General features: G+C 38.6%; 1 protein-coding gene across 4 annotated transcripts in view; it reads right to left on the bottom strand.

The window, feature by feature from the left end:
• The window catches only part of LOC134663096 (PRL-1 phosphatase), a 45431-nt gene that overhangs the window by 301 nt on the left and 26683 nt on the right, over positions 1–18447 (bottom strand). Inside the window, exons 1-5 of one of the 4 annotated variants that reach the window (XM_063519425.1) lie at positions 14481–14650; positions 7415–7566; positions 5034–5453; positions 3663–3829; positions 2732–2863 (exon numbers count right to left, since the gene is read on the bottom strand). In XM_063519425.1, coding sequence (XP_063375495.1) covers positions 2732–2863; positions 3663–3829; positions 5034–5141 — 407 coding nt within the window. In that variant the 5' untranslated portion in view covers positions 5142–5453; positions 7415–7566; positions 14481–14650. Of the gene's footprint in view, positions 1–2731; positions 2864–3662; positions 3830–5033; positions 5454–7414; positions 7567–8206; positions 8411–14344; positions 14651–18447 lie in introns of those variants that run through there. The other 3 variants (XM_063519429.1, XM_063519427.1, XM_063519426.1) reach the window with 3 other exon arrangements.

Genomic DNA, 18447 nt, shown 5'->3' with positions numbered 1-18447 from the left:
CTGCCCTAGCAAATATAGTCTAGTTTCCGTGGGACTGTTTTCCTTTAAAACGTGAAAAAATTGAATATACCTAACTAGTGATAACTACCTATAGTTCGTTTTTTTAGCATTTGAAAAAATGTAAACAATCTTGGCGTGTCTTTTTATTGAAAAACAGTTTTTAAAAAATAAGTCACGGCAAATATGTAACAGTTATGCTTTCATAAGTAATCGTTACTGATTTTTAAAAAGCGTTTTTCAGTTAAAAGACTCTACAAGATCACGTAGTCTTTTTCTAATGCTATAAAAACTACAATTTTGCGTTAGTCCCTGAATTCAAAGTAACACGTTAATTCAAGAGCAATAATTATCAAGGTTTTAAAACTTGAAAAGTATAACGTATTCTATATAATAATAAAAAAAAAAAATATAGCCATTTATTCCGAACGATATCAAGTTACAATTGAATATACAAATGTTTTTATTTTTTATAATATATCTCTTAGTTCGGTGTGCCGTAAGGCATAGGCCTCCTCCAACTGTCTCCATTGGGATCTGTCTGCAGCAACCCTCATCCAGTATGGCCCCAGAGTCAGACGGATGTCGTCTTTCCATCTTGTGAATGGATGTGCTTGCTTTCTAGTACAGCCTCTGGGGTACCATAGAGTAATCTGTTTGCTCCATTTTTCTATTGGGCAGCGTAGCATGTGGCCTGTCCATCCCCACTTTAGATGGTCAATGCGAGCAAGTATGTCGGTAATCTTTGTTTTATTTCTTATTTCTGAGTTTCTGATCTTATCTGATAGTTTGATCCCTAACATACTACGCTCCATTGCCCTTTGACACCTTGCAAGTGTCTCGCGATGGTTTTCGGTAAGAGACCAGGTCTCACAGCCATACGTTAGGCAAGGTAGAACGCAGGTGTTGAATGTTTTCTTTTTGATGTTGACGCTTAAATCTTTGCTCTTCATAATTTCTTTAAGTGACCAATACTTATTCCACCCGCTGGCTATTCTTTTATTTATTTCCTTGGACATCATATTCTCCACAGAGATGATTTGTCCCAAGTAAACATATTCGCTTACATATTCGAAACTGGTGCCATCCATTGTTATATCGACGATTTTTGTGTTAGTCATCATTTTTGTCTTACTCGCATTTAATTCAAGGCCCACTTCCTTGCTTTTGGTTGCCAGGGTTTGTACCATGCCTTGTAGTTTCATAGGGTCTTCCTCTAGTAGTATAATATCATCCGCAAATCTCAGATGATTCAGTCGTTTACCGTCTATTTTGAGGCCACTATCAAACCAGTCTAATTTTCTGAATATACTCTCAAGCACTGCATTAAACAGTTTAGGAGACAAGGGATCTCCTTGCCTCACACCTCTATTTATAGGAAAGGATTCGCCTTTAGATTCCAATTTTATTCGGCCTGTGCTCTTGCCATAGATGTTTTTGATAATATTAATATAGGGTTCTTCTACTCCTTGCTGTCTTAACGTATTCTATAATCCTTCCTAATCAGTCAAGAGCCGGTGTATGTGACTGTCGACACGTAATCCTTATTCGTATGTATTTGTATGTTCTATATAGGATTGTTGGATGGGTCGCAGTTAAAACATGTTAGCATGAACTGAGCTCATACTTGCCTTCATTAATCATGCCCGTAATTTATGGATGAGTGTACCTAGTCTACCGAGTGCAAAAACAGACTTTTTTTAAACCTCTTAAATTTTATTTTCCTTTGAAATAAAGCGCAAGACACAGGCAGGGGCAAAATCGCTGCGTCTTGATAATTCAGTTACGGATTGAATACGGCTTTTAATGTCCAGCTGGATACGGCCACGGTAAACTCATCCTTATGTCTAGCAGGGTAGAGTTCTCGGTCTCGACGGCCTCCTCGTACTTCACGCCGAGCTCGATCAGCGCGACGGCGACCATCACTGGGGCCCGGCCAAGTCCAGCCACGATAAAGTCGTCCTTATATCTAGCTGGTTAAAGTACTCACTTACGAAGGGTCTCGACGGCTAGCCTCTTCGTTGGACAAAAACGAGTTGTAAAATCGTCCTTATGTTTAACAGGGTAAGGTACTCACTCTCGGATGGTCTCGACGGCCTCCTCGTACTTCATGCCGAGCTCGATCAGCGCGATGGCGACCATCACTGGGGCCCGGCCAACTCCAGCCACGATAAAGTCGTCCTTATATCTAGCGGGTTAAAGTACTCACTTTCGAAGGGTCTCGACGGCTAGCCTCTTAGTTGGACAAAAACGAGTTGTAAAATCGTCTTTATGTTTAACAGGGTAAGGTACTCACTCTCGGATGGTCTCGACGGCCTCCTCGTACTTCATGCCGAGCTCGATCAGCGCGATGGCGACCATCACTGGGGCCCGGCCGAGTCCAGCCACGATAAAGTCGTCCTTATATCTAGCGGGTTAAAGTACTCACTTTCGAAGGGTCTCGACGGCTAGCCTCTTCGTTGGACAAAAACGAGTTGTAAAATCGTCCTTATGTTTAACAGGGTAAGGTACTCACTCTCGGATGGTCTCGACGGCCTCCTCGTACTTCATGCCGAGCTCGATCAGCGCGATGGCGACCATCACTGGGGCCCGGCCAACTCCAGCCACGATAAAGTCGTCCTTATATCTAGCGGGTTAAAGTACTCACTTTCGAAGGGTCTCGACGGCTAGCCTCTTCGTTGGACAAAAACGAGTTGTAAAATCGTCCTTATGTTTAAAAGGGTAAGGTACTCACTCTCGGATGGTCTCGACGGCCTCCTCGTACTTCATGCCGAGCTCGATCAGCGCGATGGCGACCATCACTGGGGCCCGGCCGAGGCCGGCAACGCAGTGGACTGCTACGCCCGCTTCTGGCTTGTTTTGGGCCCTGGAAGTAAACACAAAGGTTTTTAGTATAATATATATTAAAATGATTACTGGGTATTTTTCCGCTAAGAGGTAATACCGGTAGTGATAGAAAACTAGTCCCAAAGCCTATCTTAGGATTAGGGTGCCTAGACAACGTGCCAATAATTTGTCGCACTAATATGGAAGTGTGATAGAGAAAGATGACTACGCTACGCTGTGTGTGTGGGAGGTTTCAGCCCACATTCAATCTAAGACAATCAAATAATGTCGTTAATCTTAGACAGGAATGTTGCAAGGACAGATAAAATTATACTGGATTGTTTAGTAAATTGCACAGTATAAGTAATAATTCAAAGTTACTGCATTCATTTTGCTGCGTTATAAGTATTCTATGTATTGTATTTCAATAATGTTTATAATGTTTTTCCCTGAACTAATTATATCACACTACGCATTACATCGTATAGAATTTGAAATCAACAACTGAGGCGTAAAAATATGGAAGTGTAACGCATATAGCTTGACAAGGTTGGTGCTATGACGATGGTAGTATTAGATAAAAAAGCTAAGGAGCTTACACAGATCCTTGTGGCACTCCACAATATTATTAATTATTAACAGACATTTTGTCCTGAATTGCGTGCATGATTTTTGCACGTTAGCTTTGCTATAAGAAGGCCTATAACAGGACCTGGTATTGCATAAATCTGCAATATGTCAATAATCATTTGATTGAAGTAAATGACTGTGATCATTGATGGTAGACAGAGTCAAACGCCTTACTGAGATCAAAAGGAAATATTTTGGTGGTTACTTACTTATCGCGCAGGATCTCGAACCACTCGTCCACGACGTTGGCGGGCGGGAAGGTGCCATCGTCGTAGGCCAAGTCGCGGACCTCGATGTTCTCGGCCTTCAGCGGGCCAACGTCATAGCTGGGCTCGCAGACGCGGACCACGACGCATACGTTGTGCTTCCGCAGCTCCTGTTTATTAATGACTTGTTGTAGATAATAGAAGTTTATGTGCAGGGGTCGGACAAAAAGTGCGGATGACGTAAAAATGACGTAATCTTGCACACAGGATGATGTTTGAGTTTGTATTTAAACTTCCGTGTGACATGTAGTAACAAAGTAGTATTAATGAAGTAACAAAATAATCGTAAATAAATCCATGGAATTAATAATACAGGTGGTAGGGTGATGTAGTGAATAAAATAAATTTCACGAAACTTGCCACAATATTCGAATAAAGATGACATTTTAGAGCGTTTTCTTATACATTAGTAAATATAAATTTTAGCTAAATATAATCGTGAAGATACAATAGCTAAACAATAACGAAGTCAATTTATTGTTCATCTGATTGACAATGTGTCAGTCAAAAACGTACTTACTCATTTCAAGTGGCGATATCGTTTAATAAAGAGGTTGATAAATGATAAGTGATAATTGTTTATGAAAATCAAAAATACTATTTGAAATCATCCTATAAGTGGTTTGACGTCATCCGCACTTTTTGTCCGACCCCTGTTTATGTGAATGAAAGACAGACATGGGGCAAGGCATATTTGTGTCACATTATGGACTGGCATTGAGCATGTAGTAAAACTGTCATTATTAACAACTCAAAAAGTATTCTATTTAAGAACACTAAGGCCCACTTGCACCATTCCACTAACCCGGGGTTTAACCGGTTAAACCTGGAGTTGCCATAGTTACTAGTACAATTTGACACTGGGGTAACAGTTTAACCGCTTATCCCCGGGTTAGTGGGATGGTGCAAGTGGGCCTTATTTAATTGCGGTTCATTTAATACTATGGGCGTATTTTTATAAACTTACGAACAATTTGTGACTTTCTTACGGTCATAGGTAAAATGTACTGAAGTTTGAGAGGGAAGATAAAATCAAATGCCTTTTCTAGGAATCTTCCACGTCCATAAGACGACATAGGAAATATCAAGATATTTCATTCAATCAAAGACTAGACAGGCAGCAAATTCAAAACACTGTAAACATTAACTTTAGGTACATACATAAACAAATCATCTGTTTACGATTTGATGCAGGTCAAAATGTTAGCTCTTATAATACCAGAATAGATAGGTAAAGTTCCCTCTAATGCAATAAACATTGCGAGCGCAATCGCGCTCTAGTGCAAAGTTTACGCGATAAGTTCCTAGAATTACCTGTAGGTACGACTGGATGGTGACGTCAGAGGGGCGGTCCGTGATCAGGAACCGCATTCCCTTGTACTCGATTAGCGAGGGCGCCGGCCGGATATCCTTCTGCTTCATGATGGAGTCTTGGTCTTCCTCGCTACGGTCGACACTGGTGTTCACTTCACTTCGGTCCGTCCGACAACAGACAAATTGTCACTCTATTTCCACACAACACACGGCAGTTTCGTGACTTTTATTTAGAAAGGGTCCTATTATATCAAGAGAACCACCCGCATGGATGCCGCTTTCAACCACTAGCGCACATTCGGAGACGGTTAAACTAAAGTTCAAAATGTGGAATGAAACTTAAAGAAATTATGCGAACATTAAGTCGCTCCGAACTGGATGATATGCTCCGATTTGCGTTGGCTTCAGAATTTAAGGTAGCTGAAACAAAGAACAGCGTTATTAGATTGACGTAAACGAGAGCTAAGGAACTCAAGTGGAATAAAAAATGTGTGCGAAAATAGATACAGATTCGTTAGGTCATGTGAGTGGTCGGCGGCGGCGGGTATATGACTGAATGCTGATCTATTGCCAACACCCGCGTCATTTGTTAGCACTGGATCGGTACACATCAAATTGATAACAGGGATAGTAAACAGCACTACATCGTGTTTATTTTAATAAATACCTGTGTATTTTAAGCGATATTTCACGAGCGCGACAAAGTAAACACTCGAACGGATTGTCTGGGCACGATAAAGCAGCCTTGAATCTAAATAAATACACATTTAATCCGTCTAATTAACTAATTCATCGGGTGCCAAAAACTAAGCAACGTCGCGTTAAATTCCTGTGATTAGCTTCGTTCGACGACCTAGTGTTATCTGTAATGAGTCATCAAAATAAACAGGGGCCGAAACATTACTGAAAGCGTAATGCTTGACTGTAGTAGTGGTTCGGGTGCGGTTCGGGTATTTTCACATTGGTATAGTTTGACTGGCGACCCTTCAAATCCTTCAATGCCATCTTATACGTCTAATAGACATAGGCCTTTGCAATTACTTATCGCAATTCGCCACAATCCCCGATCCCTTCCAGCGCACTTGTATAATCTTTTTCTTGGTTCTTTATGAAGTGAAGTGAACACAACCACACCGCCGCGATTCTCTTTTAGCGCGCTGGCAGTGAAACACCGCAAACGCTGCTTGTAAATTTTAAAATCATTGAATCACTGGTCTAATCTGAATCTGCCCGTGTGAAAAAGCCTTTCGGATCTTTGACGGTAGCGCCCCCTGGGAAATAAGCTACCTGGTAGATGCGCTATAAAACCGAGGGATCAGGTCGTAAAAGCCACCCTTACCGGCTAAATGTACGTCACATGTTCATCAGAAGCATTGTTGACTGTCATTCTGTTATGTATAAATATATAATGTAATAAATTAGAGCTAGGTACTCTAGTAGATGGATAGGTGATTAAACTAAGGGGTTATCTTACGATGTTTACCTATCATGAGTGGATGTGTTATGTATCAATTACTCGAGAATGTTTGTGTAAAATGCTTAGTTGTTGGATGTTTGTTTTTCGTGAGCTTAACTAACTTCTGTCATTCATAGTACTAGAGTTATTTAATGGATACTTGTCATGAAGCTACAGGAGTTTACTATGTACACGTGTGACATAAAATGTATGGGTAAAGTACTTAAGAGGTAATAGACTCTTGTCCTTTTGTTTGTCATAAAATGTTCGTGGTTTAGTTGTCATAGCAGTTATGGGCACGTTCACATTAGATCCATTGTTTGTGGTTCACGGTTCACATAGCTGCTACGGCAGTTAAGTAGGTTCGCCTCTTTTAGGTCAAGGAAAGAAAATATCAGTTACATATACATATTTATCCGTCTGGATTGGAAGGGCCCCGGGTTTTTAGGATAGGATTGATGGTCATTGGACGGTCAAAAAAATGTTGGAGTACTGACGCGCTTCCGAGTTCCTACCCCATGGTTGTAAAGGTAATTTCCCTCCTGATGTGTCCGAAAAACTCTGGGCCCCTTTAGGATAGAACTGCCAGGTCTAAATTCTAAGTCGAACGAGCCTTAATTTCCCTTTTAGTTGGAAATAATATAGAATTGGGAAACCACTAAGGCCTGAAGGTCAAGGCCAGGTCATATCATAATCATAAAGATGGTTTCCTGTACGCTTATACCCTAAGCCCGGGTTCCTTTAGGATCATCATTATCATCATTTTAGCCTTCGATCGCCCACTGCTCAGCATAGGCTTCTCTTCGTGTATGCCACTTGTCCCGGTCCTGTGCTAGTCTCATCCAAAAGTGCCCCGCGATACTTCGAACGTCATCCACCCTTCCTTTAGGATAAGACTGAGAAAGCACTAAGGTCAGAATGTTACCTGGACAGTCATAAAGATGGGGTGCAGACTTGCTCCCGGCTGCATGGGTCTCAGCTCGGCGGTCCGCCGCTAGTTTATTTGTGTTGGGCCTGGCAGTACTCCGCGCTGTCCAAGCGGAACTCCATCAATGTCGCCACAGAAAGAATATCCAGCTGGAACAAGAGGAAATAAAGGTTAGGCATAATCAACTATAGCTAGACATAAGCCTGTAACATGGCATGTCAATTAATCCTATCCAGGAAATAATCATCCCTAATTTCATGTAGCCGTTCCCAGGATTTGTTTCTTGCACCGTCTACCTCGCAGGTATATGGCCTGCCACAACACATCGGTATTTACAAATATTATTCGGAAACAATATAAAACACATCGACGTATTTAATATGAAAGAGATGGGCTTGTACCTACTATTAACTGACGAATACTAAACGACGATACGACAAAACACATAAAAAATCTTGAATGGACCACTGTTTCATTATTTCAAACATTCGTGCTCTTCAAACCACCGGGGTAACGACCTCTGCAGTCAGGATCATTATTAAGTATGCTTACTAAATCACAACACAATAACTCGTACATTTTCAGGCCGTGATCAGTGATCACCCCCGGCTGAGCATAGACCTCTCGCCTCGTGTCAACAATGAAACAATTGCTCGTAAAACAAAAGACTGCTCAATTATGCAAAGTTATTGTCCGATTTATCAATCCAAGCATAACGAACTGAAAGTAAATGTTTTGATCACAAATTCTTTTATAAAAAATATTGCATTCGAACACAATGTAACTCACTCAATGACTGGTTGTGCGTATTCCTTTAAAAAAAGTTCAATTTTATTTAAACACTGATGAGCACATTACGGAAACACTGAACATCACGACACTTATGCACCAACTGTGGCACAACGGTGAAGAGAGCCAAAACGACAAAGTCCAAGAATTCACTAGCCCTAAAAGAAATTGGCATCTTTAGTTGAAGAGTGACTGAATACAGTACGCAAAGATGGAGTAAAATAAAATGAAAATGAGCACACCACGATAAAGACGACGGATTATGATATCGCCGCGAGGTCGACTCAAAAATTCACGGCGCAAAAATTTTTGGCAGCAACCCCACAACGTGGGATTCTGGCTTCGCGTCATATGTTTACATTTAAATACTAAGACATATTCAATCGTGATGGACGAAGTTATTCAGACAGGCAAATGTCAAAGTATTTACGGGAATTTACTTGTTTATCCACTTTAGATTATATCGAGGAAATACGAACGGCTTGGAATGAGGCCAAGCTGAAAACAGGATTGTGACGATCTGTAATCATAATCAAAGTTGTGTTGAATTTCCTAAGGCCTTTTAGGTTAAATATAAACAAGTGGGAAATGTTACGCTGAAGCGAAAAGAGAAAAGCAATTTAATTGTAATTGGTTATTCAAATTAAGATCCCAGGAATAAAGTGTGAAACGAAATCCAAGAATAACGAGGAGACGCGTATTAATTCGGCAATAACAAATCTATTTTTGAATATGCTACAACATTCGTGGAATTAAAACAGTAACAACTTAAGCTTCAGATGGAGGTACAAGTTCCCTTGCAAATAAACGGAATACTCGAGGAAAAGGAAAAAATAAAACTGTTGTCTCCGTCGACGAAACAAGTACAAAACGGAATATTGCGGACTATCGAAATCTGCGAAAGAGAATTTCAAAATGCCCCGAATCGTGAGACGCGACCTGACGGTCGATAAACTCCAGACTACACACGTGTCCAGACGTTTTAGACTAATATTTATAATGTCTCGCCGAAGTCTGTCTAGACATTTAGAGAACAATTAAAGTGCGCTTAGCGACACCGACTTTACCTAAAAGATGCCAATGAACGCGCGGAACGAAGGTCTATCAATAACATTGGCAATGTTCATGGATAGACAATGCATGGATGTGTTAAGTACATGTTTTCACATTTATAGACCACACGTGGCAAACAACCGCAAGAAGGACATTCTAACCACAACAAACAACTTCGCTATCACAACACCGCGACATAAATTGTCTACAATTTTTAATGGACAGAGTAAATTCGATGAAGGCACGCAACATTGCTAATCCAAAAGACATTTGATAGAATTGGGTTGGCCTTAATCGAAAATTGATGGCAAAGTCGATCTAAATATAAAAAAAGATAGAACTGCTGCGAATTGTTTCTGATCATGACGCAGGCATAGGTAGTTATATAAGAATATGGTTAGGCATAGCTGTTTGCGTTCCGCATACAGCGTCCTGCGAGGTCGCCAAGCCTAGTAATTGTTTGCAACTACTAGCCACTGACTTCATTATCTGAACTACATCAGTAAGTAGGAAGTAAGCAGCGATAATTGTTGTTCTTGTTATTCCAACAAATTCCATTTCAGGTCGGTAGGTAAGCAAATTTGTTTGATTGATGAATTCTCGTCAAAATCGACACGTGTCGTCTCCGAGACACCAGACCTTTAATTCAAATATTGTGTATTTAAAAAAAAACATGACAGTCATAACATAATACTCATATCTACTACATTCTATTTAAGTTAACTACACAAAGATTGTTCCGCTATCAGGCAATAAAAATAGATTTTTGCCACATATTCGCGAATCTTCTACGAAATTTCAATCACGTCAGTAGATAGCTGTTTATCGTGCAGGATTAGGCTATCGGCCGAAGTATCACGGCATCGGCGTGTGGTTTTAACAATGCGGTCATATATCTATCTGCATACAGGCATTGAAGGTCATTATAGAGATAAACTGATCTGTTATCAATTTCATAACACGATAAAAATGCAATTATTGGTTGGGCTCGAGGCTTAGCAACGGGGTAAAAAGCTGTATTTAAGTTGCATTATAATCCTGCTAAGCAGCTACAAAGAAAAAAGTACTTATAGACTTTTAGGATAAAACCTGTTTTACATTCCATCTAATGATTGAGATGTGATAAGCAAAGACTTAATATCAGTATTAATATAATTCTGACAAGCCTGTGCCCTGTTTATCAAAAGCTTGTAACTTGTAATACAAGTGGAAGTCTCTTTTTGACAGCTTTTGTTAGAAAGGGACTTCCACTTGTATTAAAAGTTACAAGATTTTGATAAACAGGGCACTGGAATTCTTTATTGATGTCAATTGTCACGTCAAAAACACGAAATTCCATTTTAACATCCTAAACTGCGCAGTGAATTCGGAAAACACGAAAAACCTATTACGCAGTCCATTTGCAGGCCAACGTCATAATGACCGTATGAAATATGCGACAGTGCCGGCTAAAGGGAAAACAACGGACATGCAACGTCGGGCAAATCTTGCAACTTTTAGGAGCACTGCAACCTAAATTACATGCTGTTGATGAGGATTTAACAAGTTCGTTAAGTCAAGTTAAGTTTAGTCAGCAGGTGGTTTGTCTGTGAGGTTTGTTTGTGATACATAAATCAGCGGTAAATTAAACAAATATTTGGAATTTGCATTACTTATTACGTTATCATCGACTTATTATATATGTAGTATTAGTATGCAGTTTAACAGAATTATGCAAAATGTATTCGGAGATTTAGATACATATTTATGAATGATTTATAAATAAACTCTAGAATTTTATTTTATTCTTAATGTACTATTTGTTCAAACTGATATTAGCGTGATAAGGTAAAAAAATAAGTTGACTGTTGACAGCAAACAAGAGGAAATGAGATAAGGAGAGTTTAAATATTTCTACCTTGAGTGTTTACGTTACAGTTGGCGCCAATAAGTCAGGCACACGCAATTTAAACTTCAAATTTCAATTTATTTTGTCATGTAGGTATACAAGATACACTTATGTCCGTCAATTATTGCACATTTTTGCCTTAAAACTATTACATACTTAATTACCTACTTATAATCTGGCAAATTTATTATATGATTAGGAATCTTGTTGTAGAAATGTACTGCCTGACCAATAAATGATTTTTGAGCCTTAGCAAGACGTAAGCGGCGCACAGCAAGTTTATCTTTGTTTCTTGTGTTGAAGGTATGGTTGTCGCTATTTTTCGGAAGATGTTCGTAGTTTTTTCTTGTGTACATTATAACTTCATAGATGTATTGTGACGGCAGAGTGATGATGTTGACTTTTCTAAATAGATCTCTCAAGGATGTTCGCGGCTTCAGATTGTAAATGGCACGTACGGCTCGCTTTTGTAAAACAAATATGCTATGTACATTAGCAGATTTTCCCCACATCAGAAGGCCATAAGACATGAGACTATGGAAGTAGCTGTAATAAACTAATTTAGCCGTGCTTGTGTCTGTTAATTGCCTAATCTGTCTCACAGCATAAATAGCAGAACACAATTTATTACTCAAAGAAGTTATGTGCGAAACCCACTGTAATTTTGTATCTACTGTCAAACCAAGAAACACTGTATTATCTGAGAAGTCTAGAGTATGGTTTCCCAAGACCAGTTTTGGTGTGTGTTGTTTTTGAGTCCGGCGAGAAGTTGAGAATCTAATGCATTTTGTTTTTTTGGGATTAAGTACTAAATTATTTATTGTGAACCAATGTAATTTTTTTTTTCAAAACGGGATTAATAATTTCTTCCACTGTATCGATATTTCTTGGTACTTTAAATAAAAGCGAAGTATCATCTGCGAATAGTATTATATTTGTTAAGCCCTCTATCGAGTAAGGTAAATCGTTAATGTAGGTTAGAAATAAGAAAAGAAAAAAATATTAAAGAGAATGATATACTTACTTAGGTAAATAATTTACCTTTGTAATTTATTTTAAAACACTGCTTGGTGAAATGAAATTTGCTATAACGTGACGTCAAATATAAACCGCAACTAACATTCAAACGGATGCAAATAATGGTTTCCTTTTCGTCGAAATACAGGTTTTATTGGTTACTGCACTTACCAATATCGAAAACTAGTTGTTATGTTGTGATTGATGTGACTGTTTAGTAGGACCATTTCCCGGAGGTTATTTTGGAATTTGAATTAAATAGACCATTTATGCCTGAATTAATACGAGTATAATGAGGAAGTAGTCGAAATATTTAGCAAATTATGCATTCCAGTACTAACAGTTTATCATTTAGAAGGTAACGATGCCGTAATTTAGAACGGCGAAGAATTAGTAGCTATCTATTCCCCTATTTCTAGCAACAACACCACAAGGTCTATTACTTTCGTTATTACAAGCCGCCCGTCAAGTTGGCACGAGCTCTTCCTGCTCCATTAATTTGATGATGGTTAACGATAAAATTCCCACTTGCAAGCGAGGCCTAACGGTTAGTATCCTTCAGAAATTAATATTGCTTATAGTATACAATTTCCTGTTTATATATAACGATATATGTAGTTTTTCTATAAACGCGCTACAACTACAAGCCTTAGTAAGCTGTGAATAGTTTGTCTTAAGACATTTTTAATAAAGGGATAACATTAAATGATTAAATGGAGGCTTGTAAAAAATTATAAATATGGGGAACTATAACGAGGAAAAAATTAAGATGTAAAAGAAAATAATAGTCTTATTATATACTATCATTACTATCCAATACGGACAATGTAAAAGAATTAAACACCAATATGAATACAAAGAAGATGTTATAACAGACGTTTGACGTTCTGTCTTTTAGTAAAAAGACAGACAAAAATTATACAAAAATATGCTAATGACATTATGCAGAAACTAATATACATAAAAAATAAATTAACACTAACATTAATATGATCAAATTCAAAAGATCAAATTTTTAGTTAGGATTAGATTCTAACACTCTACAATATGCTGGATTTGAATTAAAAGCTAGTTAACAGTCGAATATTAAGAAACCCGTAGAGTACTTGTATACTTCTTGTTATATTCCTAGCTAAAAATAATGTTAAAGACAATACCTAGAACATTAACGGATAAGCACACACTATTTACCTTGTCAATGATAATCCGATTCCAGTACAAGTTAAACAGTGTTTTATTATACCCCACTTGTATAGTAAATATGCCGGTGATTCAAGGCAAGGTTGCACAACCATAACAATTGTTGAACAATGAAGTACCTAATTACCAGGGACGTGTCATACAATATGTAAAACTTACAAGCTAATGAACTCGTTTACGTAGATAAATATGTGAATTCGACTGGCCATGAGACGGGTGACATTGGCTTTGGACGCGGTTAAGGTCAAAATTCATTTATTATAGATGATGTAACAGTAACTAGCTAACTAGTTAATATAAACAGTATACTATAGATCAAAATCAATTCGTTGGCAACAGTTATACCTTGAAGAATTGACCGACATAGCAACAGCAAACAAAAATTCGTGAAATTGGTATTTGCAAAAAAAGCAATCTATAAAGGTGATGATAAAGAATTATCAGTTGCTGGTAGAGCAGGAAAGTGGGGCGAATATAAAACAAACAATCGTCAAGAGACCTAAAAACTTCGTTAAAGTAAAACGTGTTGTACAATTCGGTAAATTGTACCACACCCTCGCAAACAATACTCTAGGTATTTGCCCTGTGTAATTTACAGAGCATGCGAGACCAGACACATTACGGATAGTTTAGTTGTTTTTTAAACTACTTACGCTGATTAAAGCAAATAATACTATAAACTATAATCTACGTCATTATGTACGTGAGTACTAAGTACGTAACAAATGTGCGAACATGTAGGTATCAAATGCGTATCGAAGGCAACTACGTCAACGTGAACACTGTTCACAACGAAAGTGTGGGACAATAACACTGATAAGAATTGCGTGCGAGTGCGGAATTAGAGAACGTATGAATGGGATATTTTAAAAGCCAACACCTGTTGCTTTCAGAAAAGCGAACTAAACTGAACGATGACGTAAACTAAGAAAAACTTGCACTAGAAACAAGCGAGGAAACTAAAACAACCTCAAAATTACCTGACCACCTATTTTGACCATATCCAGCAGAAACACTCGATACTTTAGTCACCACACGGCACAGTAAGAATTCGGCGCCGAAAATCGTGTCAGAGAAACGGGCCACGCGAACGATGACACAAATAACACCACTTACATGTATCTGGCGCTCGTTTAACAGTTATTGGAACACAAAATAGTTATTGGGGGAACTTAGCACACGCAACAGAAGCTGTCGTTTTAGACAGTTGGCGAGGTTAGGCGTTCACATCGCAGCGGTGACGTGCGGGCGGCGGTTGTGCACAGACTGCCGCCGAGTGGCCGCGGCCGCCGGCGCCCCACGACGCGACGTCACGCGGGGGCGTTGGCGTCAGCCGCCCGAGCCGACACCCGCACGCGGACCGCTATTAAAAATGGGAACTTTTCGCAAGTTCGGAACGAATTTAGAACCGCTATTGAGGATTTTGATTCTTCCAATGTGACCAATGTCATTAAAACGTTTCTAGGTCAGAATGAAAATGATTAATATTCCGCTGCATCAGCTAATTTACACTGCATGAGCGGTCACCTTCAAATGAAGCTGATGAAATCTTAAGCCAATAAGCATCAAGAAAAACTTTTCTAAAACCAGAATTTTCTGAAATTCATAAACAAATATCACTGTAATTAATATAATAGGTTATACGTACGTACGTACAAAAGCCAAAATGAACCAGCACCAAACTACACAGACCGATAACTCCTGATCGCAAACCGATAAGGAATGAACTGAATGCGTATCAATACAGTGGCGACACGCAATTCAATACGCATAGCTGTTGACAGACCCAACGACTAAACATTAATAAATAATGCTTTTCTGAAGACTAAACTTCTATAAAGGCATTGTGATCCAACTTTTGACTGGTCAGGTGACACCGTCTGGCTTCAGAATAAATTTATTGAATTCAGTCTGAAACTTGGCTTTGGGTTTCAAGATTGATTAAGTTCATATTAAATTTGATCACGTATTCAAATAAGGTTTTACAATATCATTCTTGAGGTTCATACTTAATTGAAACAATATATTGGGCATCGAGTTCAAAAATGCTGCTGCTACTAATTACTACTGTACTGTACTGTATTATTTAGTACTGTTGTTTGCGATTTTATTTCTACTGTTGACGTAAATGAGAGTTCACCGACATGACAAAACAAGCAACAACGGTTGCACTCCGGGAGTGCCGATAGAAGTGAAAACTCACCTCACTATGTTACCGACGCCCGGTAACACGATACATAAACGTATAGCGGAAGTATTCTATTTATTTATTATATATTATTATCATTCTCAAATAAGATCACACTTTTTCATTGACATGTTTATTTACATACTGCCATGACAACGTCAAATTATTTGAACATAGGTAAAGAGTCTTGAAAAGGAGTCCGCTACATAAATGTCAAATAACATTGAGTTTTTCTTTATTGATTTAAAGGCCATTTAAATTATGAGTGGCCATCTAAACCTTACGCCCCTTACGGTCACGTGATCGCCTTACCCTGTCTCGAGTTTATCATTTTTTCTCCGCCTCAAAAAGTGCCCAGCGCCGCTAAAGAAGTTTTCACTTCAAAAAATACACACCCTATTCGCTTAAAATACATTTTTAAATTTTTTATAAATGACCGGTGATGAAGTGAGCAATGTATTTAAGTTTGTCTTGGTCACATTCTAAAAATACCAGCATAAATTTGCCAAAGCGACAAGAATAAAGCGCTCAGTGCCGTAATTGCTGAAGTCATCAGCTTCTCTAATTAACACATTTAACGTTACTGCCAAATTGTCCGCTGTGTTAACAAGCGACATCGTCGCATTATAATTTCAGCGACACCAACTTATCGCAACATTATACGATTATCACTTTATTATTCTAGCTAGACGTATAGGTATATCTTGGAATATTTCTAATAAGAGTAATAAGAATGAAAATCCGTCCAGACACCGACATAACAGAAAACTATTTCAAGATAATGGAAATATATTCTGAAAAGGATCAGTAATGGATAGATTGCAAAGGGAATACACTTCAGCGCCTTCGCAAGTATATTTAGATTCAATACAAATGAGTTCAGAGGGGCCTTCTCAAAGATATTGAAGAAAACGACGCTAAAGGCAGCCTTTTATAGCAAGAGACGAGCTCATAACGAAATACACAGAAAATTTTAAGGCACTCGTTTACGAAATTCACGTCACGAACATTACGAACAAGAGAGTGACGCATTATGAGCCTGTCTTATAGCAGAAGCAGGCTTTCCCATGATACAGACGCCTATACAAAAGCCCACGTATTTGTCCCTAGTACTACAGGATATATTTAGATTCGCCCACTCTGTATATGGGCTAATTTTCCGCTCGGGTTCAAATTAAAATCCTACGGAAATTTTCTATTACGCTAGCAGATTGAAAGTACAAATTTAATTTCGGTTTCGTCTATTTCCCGTATAGATTTATAACAGAAATGTCTTGGGATATACAAGATAAGTCACAGCTTATCGCTTAGTTGAGATTAAATGACGCAGTTAATGAGCGCAGTTACTCAGTTTACAATTACAAGAGGGATAATGATTTCATCTAACAATCACGCGTGATATAGTGCACACGTCTGTGGTCTAATGCGCAATATAATGCAGACGTCGTCGTTTGGACCACCCAACAACGAAGGTGAGGGACACACGTGTAAGTGGCAAATGCAATCCTCGCCCAGGGACAAAGAGTTACGAGCAAGGTTACGGAAAAGGCCAAACATGCCTTTTGTCTCCCGTTTCAAGGTTCGGGAAATTTAAGCACAAATCACAATTAAATGAATAAACAGACTTCGATTTAATTGGGTTTTTGTTACTTAATGGTTTCTCAAAGATAGCAAAAAGTGAGAGTTTTTAAACAAGACCTCTTCAAGCTCTCAACGAGGCAAAGTGGCCACTTAGTCTCTAGTGGGCTGTATTGACGCGATACAGTTAACGGTATCATTACCCAATAAAGCGAACGGACATTTGAATACAAAGGAATAAATCTAGCGCCGTAAATAGGCCAAAACAAACATAGGAGAAATTCTTTCTTACTGGAATACTTATAAAGCGTCCAGGTTGTACTTTGTCCTTACTTGAAGGGCAAATTATTTTTAAACTGCGTGGGTGGAGCGTGTCCTGAACCCGGGTTCACATTCACGTGTTTTAGACACGTGCCAGTGAAACGAGCGTAGCTTGCATTACAATTGTCCCAGTATTGTTTTCCGATTCTGGGCAACGTGATTATGTGAAACGTTGAAGTGAAGCGTTGGCTTGGAAAACTTTGAGGAACCTTGATACAACGTGACGGGTACGCGTGAGTTTGATGGAGTAGACGTTAAATTGTTTCCAAGTTGAAGTAATTCTGCAAAGTAAGTAAGGAACCTTGGCCTTGAAGAACTGAAGTTGCGCTACGCAAGGTACTGCGTTTGGCTTTGAATTATTGTTTTTGAGATCTTGGGAAAAACAACAGCATTTGCATTATTATTTTTTAGGGTTTATGTGCAGTATCAAATACAAAAATAGGAAAAACCATAATGCCAATATTTAAAATTAATTTGCACGTTGCTCTTGTCCGTGAAAGATCTAGAATTATGTTACGCAAGGACTCTGACTTTACCTATTATTCTTGGGTAAGAACTCAATAATAAATAACAATCTTCTACTTAATGAAAACATCTTCAAAGAACCTTGCTGTTGAAGGCCTAGGTTGCGTATGGTTATTCCTATGGAGATTTAAAAGCAGAAACAAACAATGTCTAATAGAAAACCTCTACAAACAATCAATACTAATGAATAATACGTCCGGCATTGTCTCGATTCTAATAGTCGCTGCCGAAGGTCGACACATCAGTCCCATGACATAGCAACGGAGTTTTTATCATTGACATTACGAATGTTATCGTTTCCTCGTGGACAATCTTGTATAGAAATTTCGTTCCGCAATGCGATAAAGCACTTTAAATCCAGATAAAGCGATTTGATTATATGAAGAGTAAGATTTAGAAGTACATATGTAGATTTTATAATGTTGGAGGTTTTAAGATAGGTAAGTACGAGAAATAAACCTCAATAGTTTT

Source organism: Cydia amplana, chromosome 4, assembly GCF_948474715.1.
Source record: "Cydia amplana chromosome 4, ilCydAmpl1.1, whole genome shotgun sequence".
Lineage (NCBI taxonomy): Eukaryota > Metazoa > Arthropoda > Insecta > Lepidoptera > Tortricidae > Cydia > Cydia amplana.
Note: the sequence above shows the minus strand (reverse complement) of the source record. Positions and strands in the feature narration are given on the sequence as shown.